The sequence below is a fragment of the Strix uralensis genome, chromosome 3 (assembly GCF_047716275.1).
Source record: "Strix uralensis isolate ZFMK-TIS-50842 chromosome 3, bStrUra1, whole genome shotgun sequence".
Taxonomy (NCBI): domain Eukaryota; kingdom Metazoa; phylum Chordata; class Aves; order Strigiformes; family Strigidae; genus Strix; species Strix uralensis.
Window position 1 is genome coordinate 125,701,286 of NC_133974.1, and position 17,073 is coordinate 125,718,358.

The window sequence follows — 17,073 nt, forward strand, 5'->3', positions numbered from 1 at the left end:
GCTGCGCTCGCGCCTTTATTGCCACAAAAAAGCTTGAGCCAAAGGCAGGGGTGAGATCGCCCTCCTGGCTGGCCCTGAAAGCAAACACCAGTCACCTGAGGGGGGGGGGGGGGGGGGGCGGGGATGAGGGCACTGATAAATGAAGCGGTGGATTAAGGTATCAGATGTTTCCTGCTGGGATTTAATGCCCTAAAGGACAGTGCATTATATATATTAAAACTGGCCAGATTCCACTCTCCGCTAGCCCAGCGGCGCAGCCACAAGCTGCACGCCCCACAGGGCCCAGCTCAGAGCTGCTGGCACTTGTAGTCCAAGAACAGCCACAGAAGGACACGGTCACCGAGGGCACCTCTCCGTGTCAGGGACGAAAGCCTCGTGCCAGGAACGGGCCTTGCACAAGGTGTCACTTCTCTTGTTCCACGGGGTAGAGCGGGGCGAGACTGGGCTGTCCCTCCCTCTCCCCCACTGCCTCCCACAGCCCTCGCGTGCTGCTGAGCCGGGGGGGGGTGTCTGTCCCCCCCCTTAGCATTGTCTTTTGCGGAGGGAGAGAACGAAGCCAGAACTTATTTTAATTGTTTATTGTATAATATAAAACTACAAAAGTAAGACTGCTCATTTCCATGTACATTTGTCCAATTGTTTTTTTGATTACAGCCCATACCTACATGTGAATACAGTAATCTGGTTTCAGATGTATATGTCTGTAATATTGCATAGAAAAGGCACAGCTCTAAGGTCTGTGGGAGGGGAAGGGGAAATACAGCCTTTTTTCTTTTTTTTGTCTTTTTTTTTTTTTTTTTGACAATAACAAGCCCTGTTCAAACAACCATGCACTGAACATGTCACACTATTTACACCTTTTCCAGAATCTTGGCCCTTAGAGGCGGTAGTATGGATTATGCTCAGAACTAGATAGGAGTCAAAGTTGGGATTTTATCTGCAATTTGTGTTTTTAAAGAGGTTCCAGAACTTGCATTAGGCTTATTTTCAGAAAAAGTGCTTAAAGAATTAATTTCTTTTAAAATGTTCAGTCTCGTTAATTAATAGAAGCACTGAAAGCAACTTGCACAGAAGCAGGATACTGAAACCTGATGGGGGAAGAAAAGATAAAAACAATAAAACAATAAAAACCAAAACCAAAAGAAACCCTGTAACAAGAACAAAAAGTTCACAATATGCTGGAGTGAATTAAACCGTTTGTCAGACAGGATCCATTACGATTTACTCAATTTAACGGTGATAAAAGTGTAAACTTTGGATTCAAAACATCGGTTTTAAACAACCCAGGCTATTACCACACAGCATTGAGGAAAAACCAAATCACCTTTCACAAGGTCCAAATTTATTCTTACAGTGATCGCTTCCGACAGTGGCTTTACCGTCTTGCTGTTCTAGCTGGCTGCAAGGAAGGTGCCAGATCGATGCATTTATGATGCTGCTCGATGCCATTCTTGTGAAGAGGGAAGTTCTCCTTCCTCTGCATACAGGGCTGTGGGGTGCTGTCGGGTTCCAGAGGGGACCCGTGGTGTCCAAGGAGCGGCCGGCCAGACGCACGGAGCGACGCGGGTGGTTGGAACTCGAGCAAGCAAACCCTCTGCTGCACGCGCGACTTCTCGCCTGGCCTTACCTTCTGGCGAGGAGGTGGTGTCAGCTCTGGCACCACTTCTGGGGCTGGAGGGAACATCCTGCAACCTCCTTCGGCCCTCCAGCTCCAGGGAATCCAGCTGGGCTTCCTGCACGTGTTAAAAGAACCACATTTTTTTTCAAACATTTACCAGGCCAGCACGATGGAGACGATTGCATTTGCTCCTGTCTCCTGTTGCAGATTCCAGTGGAGTGCTGAGGGAGGCCCATCTCAAGAAGCTTGATGGGGTAGGAGCCTGACTAGGACTAAGTTTGAACATAAACTTGTCCCTCATCCATACCTTTTTTTGCATATTTCAAACAACCAGACCCATATTAGAAAAAGGGGGGGGGGGGGGGGGGGGGGGGGGAAGTCATGTGAACCATGCATATCCTGACTGGAACTCAATTCGTTTTCTCTAAATCTGGCTCCCATACCCTTTTTCATACAGATTTACATTCCTACAAGAGAATACATTCCTACCATACATTCTGTACATGTTACAATCCAGATGTTGTTAGCTTCACAATAAAATAAATATATTTACAGAAGGAAAAAAAAAAGAATAAATAATTTATGAAAAACAAAAAAAATCACTTCAAATCCAAAGCTCTTTTATTCTGCTCCCATCTTGTCACTTCATTGCACATTAATGTCAATCTCCATCCCTGGTGTAGGTCTCGGAGCCATACCACGCGTGGCTGCTGTTAGGGCCACGCCATGGCCAGGAGAAAGCCACAGTGGAGCCCTTCCCTTCCCGCCGCAGCCTGCCGTGGTGACAGCGCAGCACCAGCCTTGCCAACCTTTTGCCTAGTCCCACAAATCAGGTACATTTATGTCCTACGGGATTCCCATAAGGACTCTGCCACAGGACGTGCGCTTCAGCACCAAGGGTACACAGACATCGTCTTCTGAGGGGTGAAGTGGATTTAGAGCTCATCGCTTGGGCTGTGGATACAAAAACTTCAACTAACCCCACTTAACAGCACAGCTCTCCAAAAATGGCATCGATGTGAACTTTTGCCTAGCATATGGGATTTGTTTAAATGCGTAAGTAATCCCCAAGAAATGGGCAGCTCCAGCATACTGTTTTTAACCGTGGTTAGGCAAGTGCTTACCACGTTACTGTGTGAAACTGTTGCGTTACCCCCTGCCTCCAGGTTTGTGCAGACAGGCACACAACCCTCGTGTGGCTAACATTTTCCCAGTTACTCCAGTTACAAGAGGTGCAGGATCCAGCAGGGCTGTTTGTTTTCCTACAAGGGCTGAGGACTGGGGCTGAGCAAGGGCTGGTTGTCCAAGCCGTCCCCCCTCCTTCCCCACCCCCTCACTTCCGATGGTCCCTAAAGCTACACTTGGTCAATGGTTTTCTGTTTGAAGCAATAAAGTTGGTTGGTGGTTTGTTTTTTTTTTAGTCCGTGTAAGGAAACAACTGCAAATCCATCAGCATCCCATTGCTTCACTGAGTTCAGCTTGGAAAAAAGAAGAAAGCAATCCCTCCCACCCCACCCCCCCCTCCCACTTCAGCCAGTTCCCCGCCTCCTCCCCCCCGCCCCACGTCTCACCCTGGCAGACGAAGTAGGAGCCAGAAGCACGTTTTTGTAATTGTACACGACGCATTTCATTTTGATTAGGAGTTCCTTCATTGCAAAATGTATTTGCTTTTATACTGTGTCTGTGTGCATATCTATGTTACCTCTATCTATCTATATACTAATAAATATATATGGCCTGTTTTAAAGTGCCAATTTATAAAAAGCTGCCTCCTTAAAAGGCAGACAAGACCCAATTTCATCCATGACAAGAAGGGAGCAGAATTGACTGAATATTGCCCAATGACATAAAACATAATTTAAAATTTCTTAAATAAATATAAAAGTTATTCCTAAAGAAGCCATAGGCATGTCAACAATATAGGTTGTAACCGGCGCTCAACAGCTAAAGTACCATTGAAAAACTAAAATGCCATAGCAACTTCAGCAATAGGCATGATACATTGCAAACATTTTTTTTTTTTAAATTAAATGTACACCACAATGAACTTAAAAAATGCTATTGGTGCCGTAATGAGAAGACTTCTCAGGTGTTAGAGGGAACGGGACCATGCATAGAAAGCTGTGTCTGTATATTCGTTGTAAAATGGGTCTATAAAGTGTAAAGCAGGTAACACAGTTGATACAAGAAACCAACCCTATACGCGATGCCAAGTGATGTAACACGACTGGCTCCAGTTTCAACAGCAATGGATATTAAAGCAAGTCCATCCAGTGCAGGTAAGAGATGAGCTTCACTGCAGTAATACTGAAGTTGCCTTTTTCAGCACTTAGCACAGTGAGGTGGGGAGAGGGAAGGAGAAATAAATGCTCCAAGAAAGGGCGAGTGGAGGCTGTCAACGCCAGTCTTCTGCCCGCTCCGCCCATACGCCCGTCGGTCAGGAAGATTGCGGTGAGAGGTTGGCTCTCGGTGGGCAACGGGCACGTTCCCCCTCAAAACCATTCCCCGGAGCTCTGGGTGAGGAAGTGCTGATCTGCCGCCGTCTTAAGGCGCTCGGCGTCCCGCGAGGACGGCCGCCCTGGCAAGGGGCCGCGGGAGGGCTTGGGGGCACTGGCCCGGCGCCGGGGCGGGGAGGCTGGAGCCACGGTGGCGCCCGGGACCTCTTCGGGTGAAGTTCCACAACTGTTTCCTGCCAACTGCTTCACATACATGTTGGAAAAGGACATGGCTCTAAGTTTCAGGAATCACAGTAGTGCGCAGTGGGTACAGCAGGGAGCAAACACTTGTGAAACTCCTACAGAAGCAGCTCCCAGCCCTTTCTTAAAGCACTTTTTTGTTTGCATTCAGGGAAACCGACTGCAGGCTTATTTGATCCAATTTTCTCTTTGCACCATACACATATAAAACATTACAACTCTGTATAAAAGTACAAGTGGTTCTTGTACATCTGAATTATGCAGGAACTATGTGAGCAAATCCTATCAAAATAGCTATTTTTTTGTGTGTATAAACAGCATTTGTTTTTAGAAAAAACAATATCATAAACTGCAGAATCTGTACAAAAATATAAAATAAATTTGGGCAGCAGTTTCTAAACAGCCATGTAAATGCAACACTTAAAGAGGAGCAGGTTAATGCCTCCAAAAGGCTGAATTGCTAAGTCAACCTATACAGGGCTAAAATGGTATTGAGATTATCTAAATAATAAAATTTTTTACCTCTTGCAATAAAACTTATAGAAAAAATAGACAAATATGCACATGCAATTTACAGCTTTCCCCAACATAATCCTTGTGCTTAGCTTTTACAATTTTTTTCTTTTTTTTTTCTTTTTTTGTAATAACATAACATTGTCTACAATACATATTCTCTCCTATACCAGGATATTCGGTCTTCCTTGAGGAACCACTTTAAAAAAAATACATTAGAAGTGGTCATACATGGATGAAGGCACTCCAACTCTGCTTGAAGCAAAAACTAGTGTGATCCTTTTCTTTTCAAAAAAGGCAAGCAAGGACGCATGCACAGTGCTGTGAATCAGGGGTGGGAGGGACTATGGAAATACTACCAAGTGTATATACTGGTACTTAAAATTAAAAAAAAAAAAAAATTTGCTATATTTCTATATTTTAAGACCCAACAAGCACCTCCATGATGTGATCCAGTTCTGTGAGGTCCATTTTGAAAGGCTGATTTGGAGTTACTGGTTGACTGCTGTATGGAGCGAGAGTTTTTAGGAGCTCATCTGCTGAGACAGGAGCCATTTTTGAGGCAGCCCCCGTGGCAGATGTGCAGGGGTCAAAATCATACATGGACGTATCAATGTCAGCGAACAGAATATCATCCAGGGTCAAGTCTGTGAGGAAACCTGTAGAAGTTGTTATCTCAAAGTTGCCAGGTAGCGAGTCCATGAGTTTCGATTCAGCCGTTCTGCTCTCCGGGAGGCCCTCGGACTTTTGAACGCTGGACTCGCTGGGGTGGTCTTTAGAGTCATCGGCTGCTGTTTCGGCTGCTACTGCCTCTGCGGAGGTAGGTGCTGGACAAAGCTCCTCGATTTCGTCCAAGGCTGAGGAGAAGCTGTCCTTTACTGGTTGGAGAGCAGGAGGTGGTGGTTTTGTCGGACCATCGTGCTGGACAGTCGGGGAAGTGCAAAAAGTGTCGTCCTCGAGCAAAGAGGCTGGGGTGAGGCAAGACTCCAGGGGCGTAGTGCTTACGAAGTCAGTGGGGAGAAGGGGCTGGGAGGCGAGATGGCTGAACGCCGGCTGGGCCTCGCGGAAGTTGTCACTGAGAGGGTCGGCGGGCTGCGAAGCGGTCACGAACACGGGCCTCAAGCTGCCTTCTTGTTTGAGTTCTTCCTGGATTCGCCTCAACATGTTGTTAATTAAAACTGTCTTTTGCAAGCTTGGCTCGGTTAATGGCCTGTGGTTATAAAGTTTCATAAGGGAAATGTTGAAGATAGTCTGACGCTGTAAGGTGTAAGACACCTTAGAGGGACCGTCAGTAGGAGACACCACTTTGCCTTCCAACCCATCTTCATGCTCGTCAAACTTCCGCTTTCCTCCTTTCCCCAACATATATCTGAAAGGAAGGAGAAGAGACTCGTAAAGTCAGCGAAGCTCGAAGCCTCTTCTTCCTGCCTGCATCGCTACCCCAGTCCACCCCTTGCACACGCGGCGTGGACCCACTGGCCGCCCTGTCCCCTTCTCACTTACCCCTAACAGTCACAAGTGGGAATCTGTCCATGTAACTCACTCTTGGCAGCGTGATGAGGAAGCAGAAGCTGCCTTAACACAGTGCTCTGGTCCATCATGTTTAAGCACTGCTACGCTGGTAAATTCCAAGCGGGAATTCAACCAGCATCTATAAAACTCAAGCCCTTATGCACTCGGCAGCAAATTTTACTCTTTGCATAACGTTAAGCCTATGGTCCCCAAATATCTGTACATAGGTGCACAAGCTACAGGTACTATACTGAACACTCCCTTAGATCCCCTGACTGATGCAGTACTATGCCTGGCAATACAAATGTAATACACCAAGGTTCTTACAGTAAATTTCCCTTTTTATTCAAAAAGGTATTCATGGGGGGAAGGGGAGGGAAGTTCAAGCGCTTGTACACTGAAGAAACCTTCTCAGTGAAGCTGGGAGATCCAACCCTTTAGCACACCAGGATATATGCATATCTGACCTCGTGGGTTTATTTAACCGATCGCCTAAGGACTATATTACTAGAGCGGGGACTGAAGTTATTACGCTCAGAAGTAGATAAATTACAGATGAAGAAGAAGATCCGTAAGGTCTTTAAGTCTAATCTTCAAGACCATTCTCTGCATTACGCTCTGCTGCTGCACCCAGGGCCTTAAATCCTGACAGTGCCTGGGTCCCAGGTTGAGGACAGGGGCATCTACCTCAGCAAGCTTGAGGAGTTTGGTGTCTCCTGAAGCACTGAGCATCCCCCTCCAGGAACCAGGCCCCCAGGAGCACCCCCAGTCCCACACTCCAAATCCACGTGGGAGCATGGGCCCCGCCTGCCCCTTGCGCTGAGTGGGGGGTGCTGTGTCCCCAACCTGCGCATGAAGCAACAGCAGCTCTGACAGAGGGCTGGGGGAGGCTTTGCTCTCATCCGGGAAGCATTTCACATAGCAAGGTTTGAAATCCTTTCCTTGGCTTCTGCCTGGCTAAGGCAGGCAACGCCAGCAGCCTTTGCTTCCTCCGGTAAGACTTTCAGGAGCTCACTAGCCACATACAGAATAGCTTTTGCACCAGAGCAAGGATGCGTCGTCACTCCCGATGCACCATTTGTCTTCAATTCCCCCCCATCAAAGCGTGTTCCTCACTCAGGACTACATCCATGTCAGGTTTCACTTGAGAACAAAAGAATGCTGTAGGGCCTTCTAAAGAACAAAAATCAGCATAAATGCATGTGCTTTTCTCCTGGTCAGATGGCAGATTTTGAAGGAGGAAACAAAGGGAATTTTACCAAACTTGCCCTGCATCGTAAATCACTTCTGAGCTAAGAGTAAGTAGGGCAGTTCAATCCCCAGTGCCGTCTCTTCCAGGATGTTTCAGAGCGCCTGGAAATGCTTCTCTACACGGCACAGTCCCAGCCTTGTTTTGTCACCATTATTTTTGCGACATGAAGATCCCCTCAAAAGCAGAGGAATGAAGGAATCGCTGTGCTGTGACAGAGGCACGACCTGACGCTATGCATCTGAAGGGGGAAGGCGTTAGGGCCAGAAACCCTCTGCCCCACACCACCACCCATCCTTGTTGAGTAGCCAGGGCTTGGTTTGTTGGAATACCCACGATTACTTGGGTGAAACAGCACAGTCGCTGTGACAGGCACTTCTTTCAATGCCTGTCACAACAGGGTCAACAGGGTCCCTCTGACTCTCTCCCCCACTACCTGCACGAACCCAGTTTCCCAGACAAGCTGTTTTATCGCATCTAAATCAAAACTAGAAGGAGGTGAGGCCGTTACCACACTTCACTTGCCTGTCCCATGGGCTGCATCAAACCAGCTGAGGAAAAGTCCTGCAGAGACATGGGTAGAATCACAGGCATTGCAGAGCAGCACCCTGCACTTAGCCTGCTTCCACATCTTAGGGCAAATGTTTGGTTTTCCTCTCACCTTCCCAGGTCCAGTGGTGAGGTGCTGGAGCACTAACACAGCTGCCCTTTTAATAGGATCACAGACAGCCCCCTGTTCATTCCTGCATCCCGCCCTCCGTTTAACAAAACGCCAATAAAACGGCATGTAGATTTCTGCCCCGTATTTTTAAAACAAAAAAGTGGAAGATGCTTTCCAGCCCCAGCTACCCAGAGAGAAGCTACAACACGCATATATATTTTTAACCCCACGCCTGACTCCCCTCATATAAGCTTTATTACGAAACTATCGTCTAGGAGACAAAACTCGCCTGCCTTATTTGAGTACAATTCCCAGTTCCCCCAACAGGATCCGTGCCTGCAAAATGACTGCACCAGGCAGGTCTAATAGCAATTTGATCATCATACACCAGTTCTGCAGACAGACAAGGTAGCTAGAGGACTTGCAAACATCCCCAAGAATCGCTGACAAACATTGAAAAGCAAAGAGCCCTTGCAAAGTGGGAGAGGGGACACAAAAGAAGTCAGGGTTTCAATGCAAAAAGAGCTTCAGAAAGCATTTGCTGGGTGTTAAATCCAAAATCAGATTGGGTGAAGTGAGCCTCTTCTGGTTAAAAATAAGTCCCAAATCCAGATCATTTTCTAGCATATTATGCAATTAAAAAAAAAAAAAAAAAAAGGCAGGGGGGAGGGAGCAAGCTGAGCAGAGCTGAGGAACGGGTAGGCTGCCATCCAAGCTCCTTGGCCAGCTACCAGCGATCCCCGCGCCTGGAATCTCGGGTGAACAAAACCTCTGAAATTTAGCACTACTGCCTAAGTCTGGTTTTTCTCTGCTCCCTAGTGTCACTTCCATGGACTACTCCAGAGATGTGCACGTGGGTTTGGGGAGTGAGGGGGGGCTTTGCTGTTCAAATGTTCACACGGGACACACTTCCTTCAACTTCGGACAGATAGAGCAAGAAAGGGAGGGCCGGGCTAGCAAGAATTGAAACCCCTGTCCAAGTCCAGCACATTTTCAAAGCAGAAATGGGTTAGTAGGAGGAGAGTGAGCAGCTTTCTGTCCCTTCCTACTCTCTCCTCTGCCTGAAAAAAGACAGACTGTCCTAAAGACATACCAATGCTCCCTCAGCAATGCTCTGTTTAAAGGAGAAATTTTTAAATGGCTTGGGGACTATGAGAGTTTTGAAGTTTGTCAGGCTCTGCCAGGAATGTATAAAAATATTCACTGTACAAAGCAAACCTTTTCCCCCATGATAAAGAAAACAGACCAATCGGGTGGCCACGTTCCATTCCCTGCACTCAATTATTAATTATTATTGTCAGGGGACGTTGACAAGCATTTCAAATGAACCCAATTGAGCCCATTTGCATCCAAGATTGAGGTGCTGGTAGTTAAGACATTTTTTAAGCTGATCAGAAAGAGCTATGGGCTCATCATTAGTAAACACAACAATAACCTCTACGTCATTTTCCAGGAAGCTTAGAAATGATTCAGGGTTTCCTGTATGTAGAACTGTCAATCTTTCACATCTCACTCGATCTTCACGTAGCTTGGTTCAGAGATTGTCCTTTTAAAAGGTAAAATAGATCAAGCAACTCCCAGTTTCACCTACTAGCTTTTCCCTACAGCTTTCAGTTTCCTTTTCCCCAGTAATGCTCTCTGAAGTGGGTTTAACCATTAAAGCAAGCAAAGCAGGATGCCAGCCCAAGCAAGGGGGGGTTTATTCCCCCAAACAGAGGGCTCAGGTGAGCACTGCCAGACTCTCAGCTTTGTAAGTTTTATTTTATTCCCTTCTCCTCTGGCATGCAAACGGGAATTGTAAAAACATTTTCCTTCAGTTTCCATAAATCATTTTAGTCATTCTAAGTGAAGCAAGGAGGTGGTTATCTTTTTAGGCCAACTGATAAGAGTTGGTAAAAACAGACACGCTTTCAGGCTTGCAAGCCTTTCTCTGGATTCCCATAAAGGAATTTTATAGTTTCTGACCACCAGAGCTTAAGACAACGTTGCCTGTTTGTTCTTTACAGTTCAAACCATCTCTTCCCTCCTTCAACCAACACTTTCATGCCTACATTAAAGAGATCAACATTGTACGTCTTAAGATACTGAACAACATTAGAAAAAAAGCAAGCTGTACAGTGCCGACATTTGATCTGGTTCAGTTCTGTTCATCTCAAAAACTTTGCTCCTCGCCTTTCCAACCAAAGGTCCTGCTGGGAGAATGCAAACACCAAATTCACAGATCAGGTTGGCCAAAGATCAGTATAAAATGAGATATACCTCCACTCTCCGAAGTGTCAGAAGACAGAGTCAGCCTACCAAGTCATATGGCCATAACAGGGACAGACAGCAACAGCTACCCACCAAGACGCAAGACTGGACAGGCAGTGGCAAAGGGTCACATCCATGGAGGGTCTTTTGTGCATCTATTTTGGCTGGGCAAAAATCCCAGCCAGATGTATTTCTGCTGCATTTCCATCCATCTGCCAGCAAATGTCACTTTGGGGCCAAGTGTTAAAGAGATGAGATGGGATGTCGCTTTGTTGTTGTTGTTTTAATAAAGAATGTTGCAGGGTTTTGGTATGCAAGTTAGTTTTCAATGTTACTTAGGTATGTGGAACCAGAAAGCTGAAGAAAAGCAATGGAAAAACTGCATTTATCTCAGGATTGGGGCAGGGGGAGTTACTTGGAGATCTTCCCCAATGTTATCCACCAGTTGGCTCCAGGTCTGGAAGACCCAGACCCAAAAGCTGAACCATTGTTACCAAGAAAGATTCAACTTGCTTTTTTGCCCATTTAGGGTGATTGCACGCGCCTCAGAGCCAGAGAAACCCTAGCATTGTTTGGGAATTGGCTTTTCTTAATTGAAAAACAAAAGTAATATATATTTTTTTCATTTGCATGTTGTTTAGCTTCCTTTTATTGGCTCTGCATGCAGACAGAGCTGGAAAAAATGCAGTTGGGGCTCAGCAGAAGAGATAATCAGCCTGGAACGGGTGGTTCTCTGGAGTCAACCATCATCGATTAAACACAGAAAAGCTTGTGCAATGCCTGACTATGTCTCTGAGCCCACTTAGTGACAAATCCTTCACTCTCCAGAGGACAGAGGTACGCACACATTGTGAAGGAAGTATTGTATTTATCAGTTGTACTTAGGACGTTACCTTGTCACTGCTGGACTATTTCTGAAGTCTTTAATAATTGGGAGTTTGGCACAGGGAAGCACTAAATATGTAAAAACGGAGGAGAAAAGTGATTTGATTATCTCACCAATAATAAAAATACCCTTCAATGTTAATTCTCAAAGGCTTTTATCAGTTTAGTTTAAAATGTCTCTCAAGACTGAGGGCTTTTCTTGGAAATCAATTCCACAACCCACTAGTCCCTGCCTGCTCATCAAGGCAGATAGAAAGGAAAAAAAGAAAGAGGAACCAAACACCAAGAGGGACAGCGGAAAAGGATTTTTAAGAAGTCACGTTTCCACTCCTATCAGTCGATCTAGAGGATGAAGAGCTTAATATGGCAAGGTTCACTTTTAGAATGAGCGCCACGTTGCTCAAAAAGGTAGAAGCATCAAACCCCAGAGTTCACAGGCAGCCATTCATCCCCACACAGCTGAATGCCGAAAGACAGACACGAACAGCAGGAGCTCATGCAAAAAATGGAGTTTAAAGTAGGACCGGTTACTTTCTGAAATCCTGAGTAATTAGAACCACAGGAGAAAGGAAAAAAAAAAAAAAAAGGCAACTTGAGGGAATTAAAATAAAACACTACTTCACACACACATGCGCTCAGAAAAAAAAAACACACAAAAGCCCCCCATAACAGCCCCCAAACCACAAAGAGAGTACTGAATTTGCACATTTCATTCCCAAAACAAAGTTTCCCAAACCTCAGGTGTACATGAACCTCACCAGGGTTTCTTGGAGATTCTATCCAGTAAATTACGCAAGCACTTTCTGTGTCACTTCTGGCACATGAAATATTATTTTCCTCTCCTCCATCCCTCAGTCCTCATCCTTGAGGGTTGCACTGGCTGTATCCTGGCCCAACGGTAGTCAATGAGTGTTTTGTTACTGACTTCAGCAGGATCAGGATTTGGCATAGATAGCTGCAGGACCAAAATAAAAAGGCCTTTTGTGCCAACTGGGTTCAACTGGCAAGATGAGGACTAGATCCTCTGAGCTAGCCGAGGCAGGCTGGGCTGCTGTGAGGCATTTCAGTGTCACCAGATCCAGCCTGAGGGACCACCTGAACTTGTGACCAGTCCCCACTACTTCAAAACATCTGTCCCCTAGAGCTAAGGAGGCAAACATGTAAATCTCTCTCTCCCCATCCCTGTTTCCACATCCCCAAGGCCACGGCAGAGAGACCAAGAGTGGCCAATCTCAGAAATCTCTCTCAGGGCAGGACCATGGGCTCACCCACCGCAGAACGATGCTCCTTGGCCTGCAGGATGCTGGCAAAGCAGAGCAAACCTGCCCCAGCAGCTGGGAGCCAGCCTGCCCTCCAAGAGCGCAGGCATCCTCCTCCCATTCAGAGCTGGAAAGGAGGAGAAACAGCGGAGGGGAATGCCAGTATAAATCTGGCACCCTCTCCCAGCCTCGCTAAAAACAAGGAAGAAAGCTGAACAGCCCAGGTGTCGAGGTTTAGCTCCAGGACCGAAGTGAATAAGCAACGTGGACTTTCAGAGGCGACAGCCACAGTGTGATCAAAATCACCCCTCCTTTAAGATTTCATCTGTTGACACCGGGGTCTTTAAATCCTGGCACAGCAGCATCCCTGGGAGCTAGTACAGCGTGTACCACACAGTAACGCACGGCTACGTTCAATATGCTGCAGCTGGCTCGCAATTTGTACACTGACGGGTGGTGTGGGTTTTTCTTTTTTTTTTTTGCAAGGCTGCTTCTCGGGATCTGATGCAGACTTTACTTGTTCAAGTGTAATGCGTCCATGTTGCCTGGCTAGAGAGGACTCCTGACAACTGCTGCCTGGAAGGAATTGGGTCTGTCACACATGAGTTAGAGAACAAAACCCCCAACCCTAGACAAGAGGTACAGGGAACAGAGCTGTGCTGGAGTTTGTCCTCTTCAAACCGAGTGCTCAGACATTCTCCATTTATAAGGTTTGTTTACCCTGATACTTGCATTTTACATTAATTCTGTCTGCCTTTTTTTTTTTTTTTTTTTTAAACAGAGTGAGGTTTAATAAGCACTTACAAAACTCTGCTTTAGAGCTATATCAAAAAATTGGCCTCCTGGGTAGCTCTGTGCTTCCAGAGAGCACAGGGAATTGTTTTTATGTTTGCAAGCCTTCGCTGCAAGGCTGTCGGTGCCAGCAGTAACTGTAAGTGGCAGGTATTTCTCACGTATATTTTATAAGGACCTAACTCTTCCCATCTCCTGTGGTGGTCGGGTGAACCTCAGCTCTTCCAGAAGAAGCAGAGAGGCAAGCAAAGCTGCTCAGCACCCCAGTCCTGCATTTAGCAAGAAAGGCAGCTTCCCTCTCCCTACAGAACTGCAGCCTTAGCCCCCTGCTTTAGGCACCCATGCATGAAGACTGGGGGAGAGCAGTTAGCAAGCCAAGAGTGACAGGGGTCTTTTCTAACCTCAAGTTAAAGTTGAAATAAGAAGGGAAACCGTAGTGGGTGACTTTCAGAGGCTAATCTAAGGAGGAATTAGTTAGGGACTGTGCAAGGAAACCTCCCTGCAAACAGGAGACAAGACATCAGAGGAAGCTCAGACTCTCATTTGAGGAGCATCTGAAGTCATGCAGCTCTCATGGGGGTTGACTTTGGTACTCGGAGCCTGGAGTCCCCAGGTCCCTGAAGGAATGTCCATGTTAATCAGAAAGTAAGGTGAAGCCTTCCCTAGCAAATAAGCAATGCAATTATAAAGCCAGTCAATAGTGTAACGCCAGCCAACGTGTTCCAGCGATATTTTGAAACTGTAATCTGATCCTACTGTTTCCATCCTCGTGCCTTGCCTGCTCTCCCTTGTTGCATACTGTACTATTTGAGGCCCAGAGGGCAAAGCAAGCTCTTGCTGTTTGTTAATGATCAGAAACTGCGTTTCGAGCGAGAGCTCTACGTGCGCCGCCCACGCGACTTTCTTGGTAGTTTCTTAAACTTGCAGCCCATCGAAGCCCTGCTAGAAGGCTCTCTGAAAAACAAAAGCAAGCAAAACAACCAAAAACACGACTACAAACTCCACTTCTGCCTTCATTTTCCAGCTCCTTTTTACCACGCTAAAAAAAGGCAAAGCCGCAGTCTAAGGCAATCTCCAACTCTGTAGTGTGTTAAGTCTTGCAGGAAACATATGCTTCTATTAAATTGGAAACAGTTTCTAATGCTGTCAGTTTGCTAAATGTAACATGTTCCCTTGGAAGAAGTGGAGCAGTTTTAATGTTTTTGACTAACTGCACACACCAAACAGAGTATGTCTGATAAAGCTGGAATGGACTCCAATAAATATAGCTTAGAATAAATTACTGCCTCATTAAGTAATTGTTTGGAAAAAGGAGAGCCGGTTTTCTAGATTATAGTCATGTTATTAAGGGTGTTTATAATATACCGAATTCTATCAGGGTAGCAGAACGTAATGCAAGTTTAAATCAGATGAGCACTTGTTAGCTCGTTAAACCATTAAAGACTACCCTGGCAGAATTAGAAGGTGAACAAGACTGCACAGGTTCTGTGCGTGGAAAGCTAGCTAGGCATATTTCAAACCAGCTGCGAGGCTGAAGTCAAGAGCAAAAGCTCTGAGCAACTCCGACAACTTCTTTTCAGTACGAAGCAGGAGCAGGGATACAGCTTTGTTACAATAGCAGGGCTAGAAAACATTTATTCAAAGTAGGTTTTATTCATGTACAGGAAGGCAGTTGTCTTTACTGGAAAAAAAAACAGGTTTGGATTGCCCAGCAGAAGTAATTTCTATCTTAAAGGTCTCACACAGCAAAATGTCAATTCTCACATGTTCTGCTTCTGACAGGACTTCCCATCAGCATCCTTACAACAGCGCCCAGCAGATGCAAACAAGACCCTAGCCTGCCCTTTTGTGGTCTTGTCCTTAACTGGCAGTTTTATGAAACAAGCTTTCTACGACTGCTAACACCTTGCTCAGCCCTTCGCAGGCTTGGTGAAGACGTGGCCCCGCTGACCACCAAGCCCAGCTGCACCTGCTTTGAGCCAGATGGAGGACTCCCCCCTTCCCACTATCGGGAGCTGTTTTGTTAGGGTTAGTCACTGGGGGGAGAGAGGTTTTCAGCCAAGCTGCCCTCGCCTTGGGTCGTACCTCTGTGCCGAATCCTCTATACATCCTTCCCCAAGACGGCTGCACACACTCCACTCACCACAGCACCCGTGCCGCCGCACAGGAGCCTCCTCGCTGGGGATCAGCTTGGCTGAGACTCTGTGCTTCAAAGAGTCACCCAAAAGAGCCAGGCCAGGGTTTTTCTGAAATTCGGATCTCCACGTGGCAGCGTTAAGGAAGCAGCCAGGCCTGCCAAGCATGAATCAAATTATACTATGCTGTGTACACACGGGCTGAGCAACTCTGCTGCCAATATCAAAAGCTCAAGGACTAGGAGCTGCGTTACACACCTGGGCATCAGTAGTAGGAAATCAGAGCTGCAGTAAATAAAACCAGGCACAGCACTAGGCCAGATCCTCTGACTTTACTACGTGATTAGCTGATTATTCAGCAGACTCTGCTTGTTGTCACCCAAAAAATATGTGAGGGCTTCTACGCACAAGCCTCGCCACGATCAGCCAAGAAGCTCCCCCTGCTTCACATTACAGTTGTTTGTTTTTTTTTTTTTTCCACAAGTCCAGCACTCTGGGCTTCCTTGCATGGGAGCAGGAGATGCCAGTCCTGCAAGCAGGACCAGAGCAGGATGAAACCTCCCCGACAGTGGGCAAGGAGCCACACCAGAGCCAGTGCGCGCAGCTCCATGCTGGGAGAACCAGAGCCATAATCTCTTCAAGCAGTGGAGCAGCAGCAATTAAGACGGCTGTGTACCGCTTCAGGGCCCAATTCAGCCCAGGGCTGACTGCCTTCCATTTCTTCCCACTGCAGAGCCGGCAGGCATCGGCACAGCGAAAGCACTGGCTAAAAAGAGGCTTCTTACTTGTAAATTAAATTCAAAACAATCTGAAAGAGCGAGCACGGCCACCAGAAAGTGACACAGGCTAACAAACACACACTCCCTTTTCACTGCTAAAATTACACGCCTGTAATGACAAGATGCTACTGGTCAGACTCTAAGGGGGAATGATGAAATAGCAAGACCGGCTATACATCCCTCCTCCCCTGCAACGTCGCTCTGAACAATAGATTACAGCAACATTGTGTTATATTGTACAAGACGTCTCTATTGGCACACACATATCACGGTCTAGCTGATATTTTTAGCATACGTAGGGACTGAGTATTGCAGACCCATCTTCACTGGATGTGTATAATTCCTACAAAGGTTAATGAGAATTGTGCGTGCATCCAAGAGAGACAAGACCCCTTTGTGTATAATAAGAGAGAGTTTTTCTCGCGTATGTATAATTATTTGAATTGAATCCTCGCTTCCAAGCATATCGTAGCATCTTTTCCCTAAAGATACCTCGTTTATCCCCCTTGTCGTAGACCCTTAATAAACACACAGGGGGGAAAAATACCCACGCTACTGGGGAAAGAACTGAATGGTTTGCCAAGAAGTAGGTTATTGCTCTGAAAACAGTGTTGAATAAATTATCACAGTCAAACTGAAAAGCAACGAATGGCAGGGGGGAAGAAGAGGAAAGGGGAAAAAACCCTCTAAAGAAATGTATACTGCAAAAGGCAACATACATCCC

At 46.3% G+C, this 17,073-nt stretch overlaps 1 protein-coding gene across 3 annotated transcripts in view; it reads right to left on the reverse strand.

Annotated features, from left to right (window-relative positions):
• Positions 1–563: 563 nt before the first annotated feature.
• Positions 564–17,073, reverse strand: part of SERTAD2 (SERTA domain containing 2) — an 84,634-nt gene continuing 68,124 nt past the window's right edge. For all 3 annotated transcript variants that reach the window (XM_074864333.1, XM_074864331.1, XM_074864330.1), the window contains one exon: positions 564–6,196. In XM_074864333.1, the coding sequence (XP_074720434.1) occupies positions 5,248–6,192 (945 nt within the window). In that variant the 5' untranslated portion in view covers positions 6,193–6,196 and the 3' untranslated portion in view covers positions 564–5,247. The remainder of the gene's footprint in view (positions 6,197–17,073) is intronic.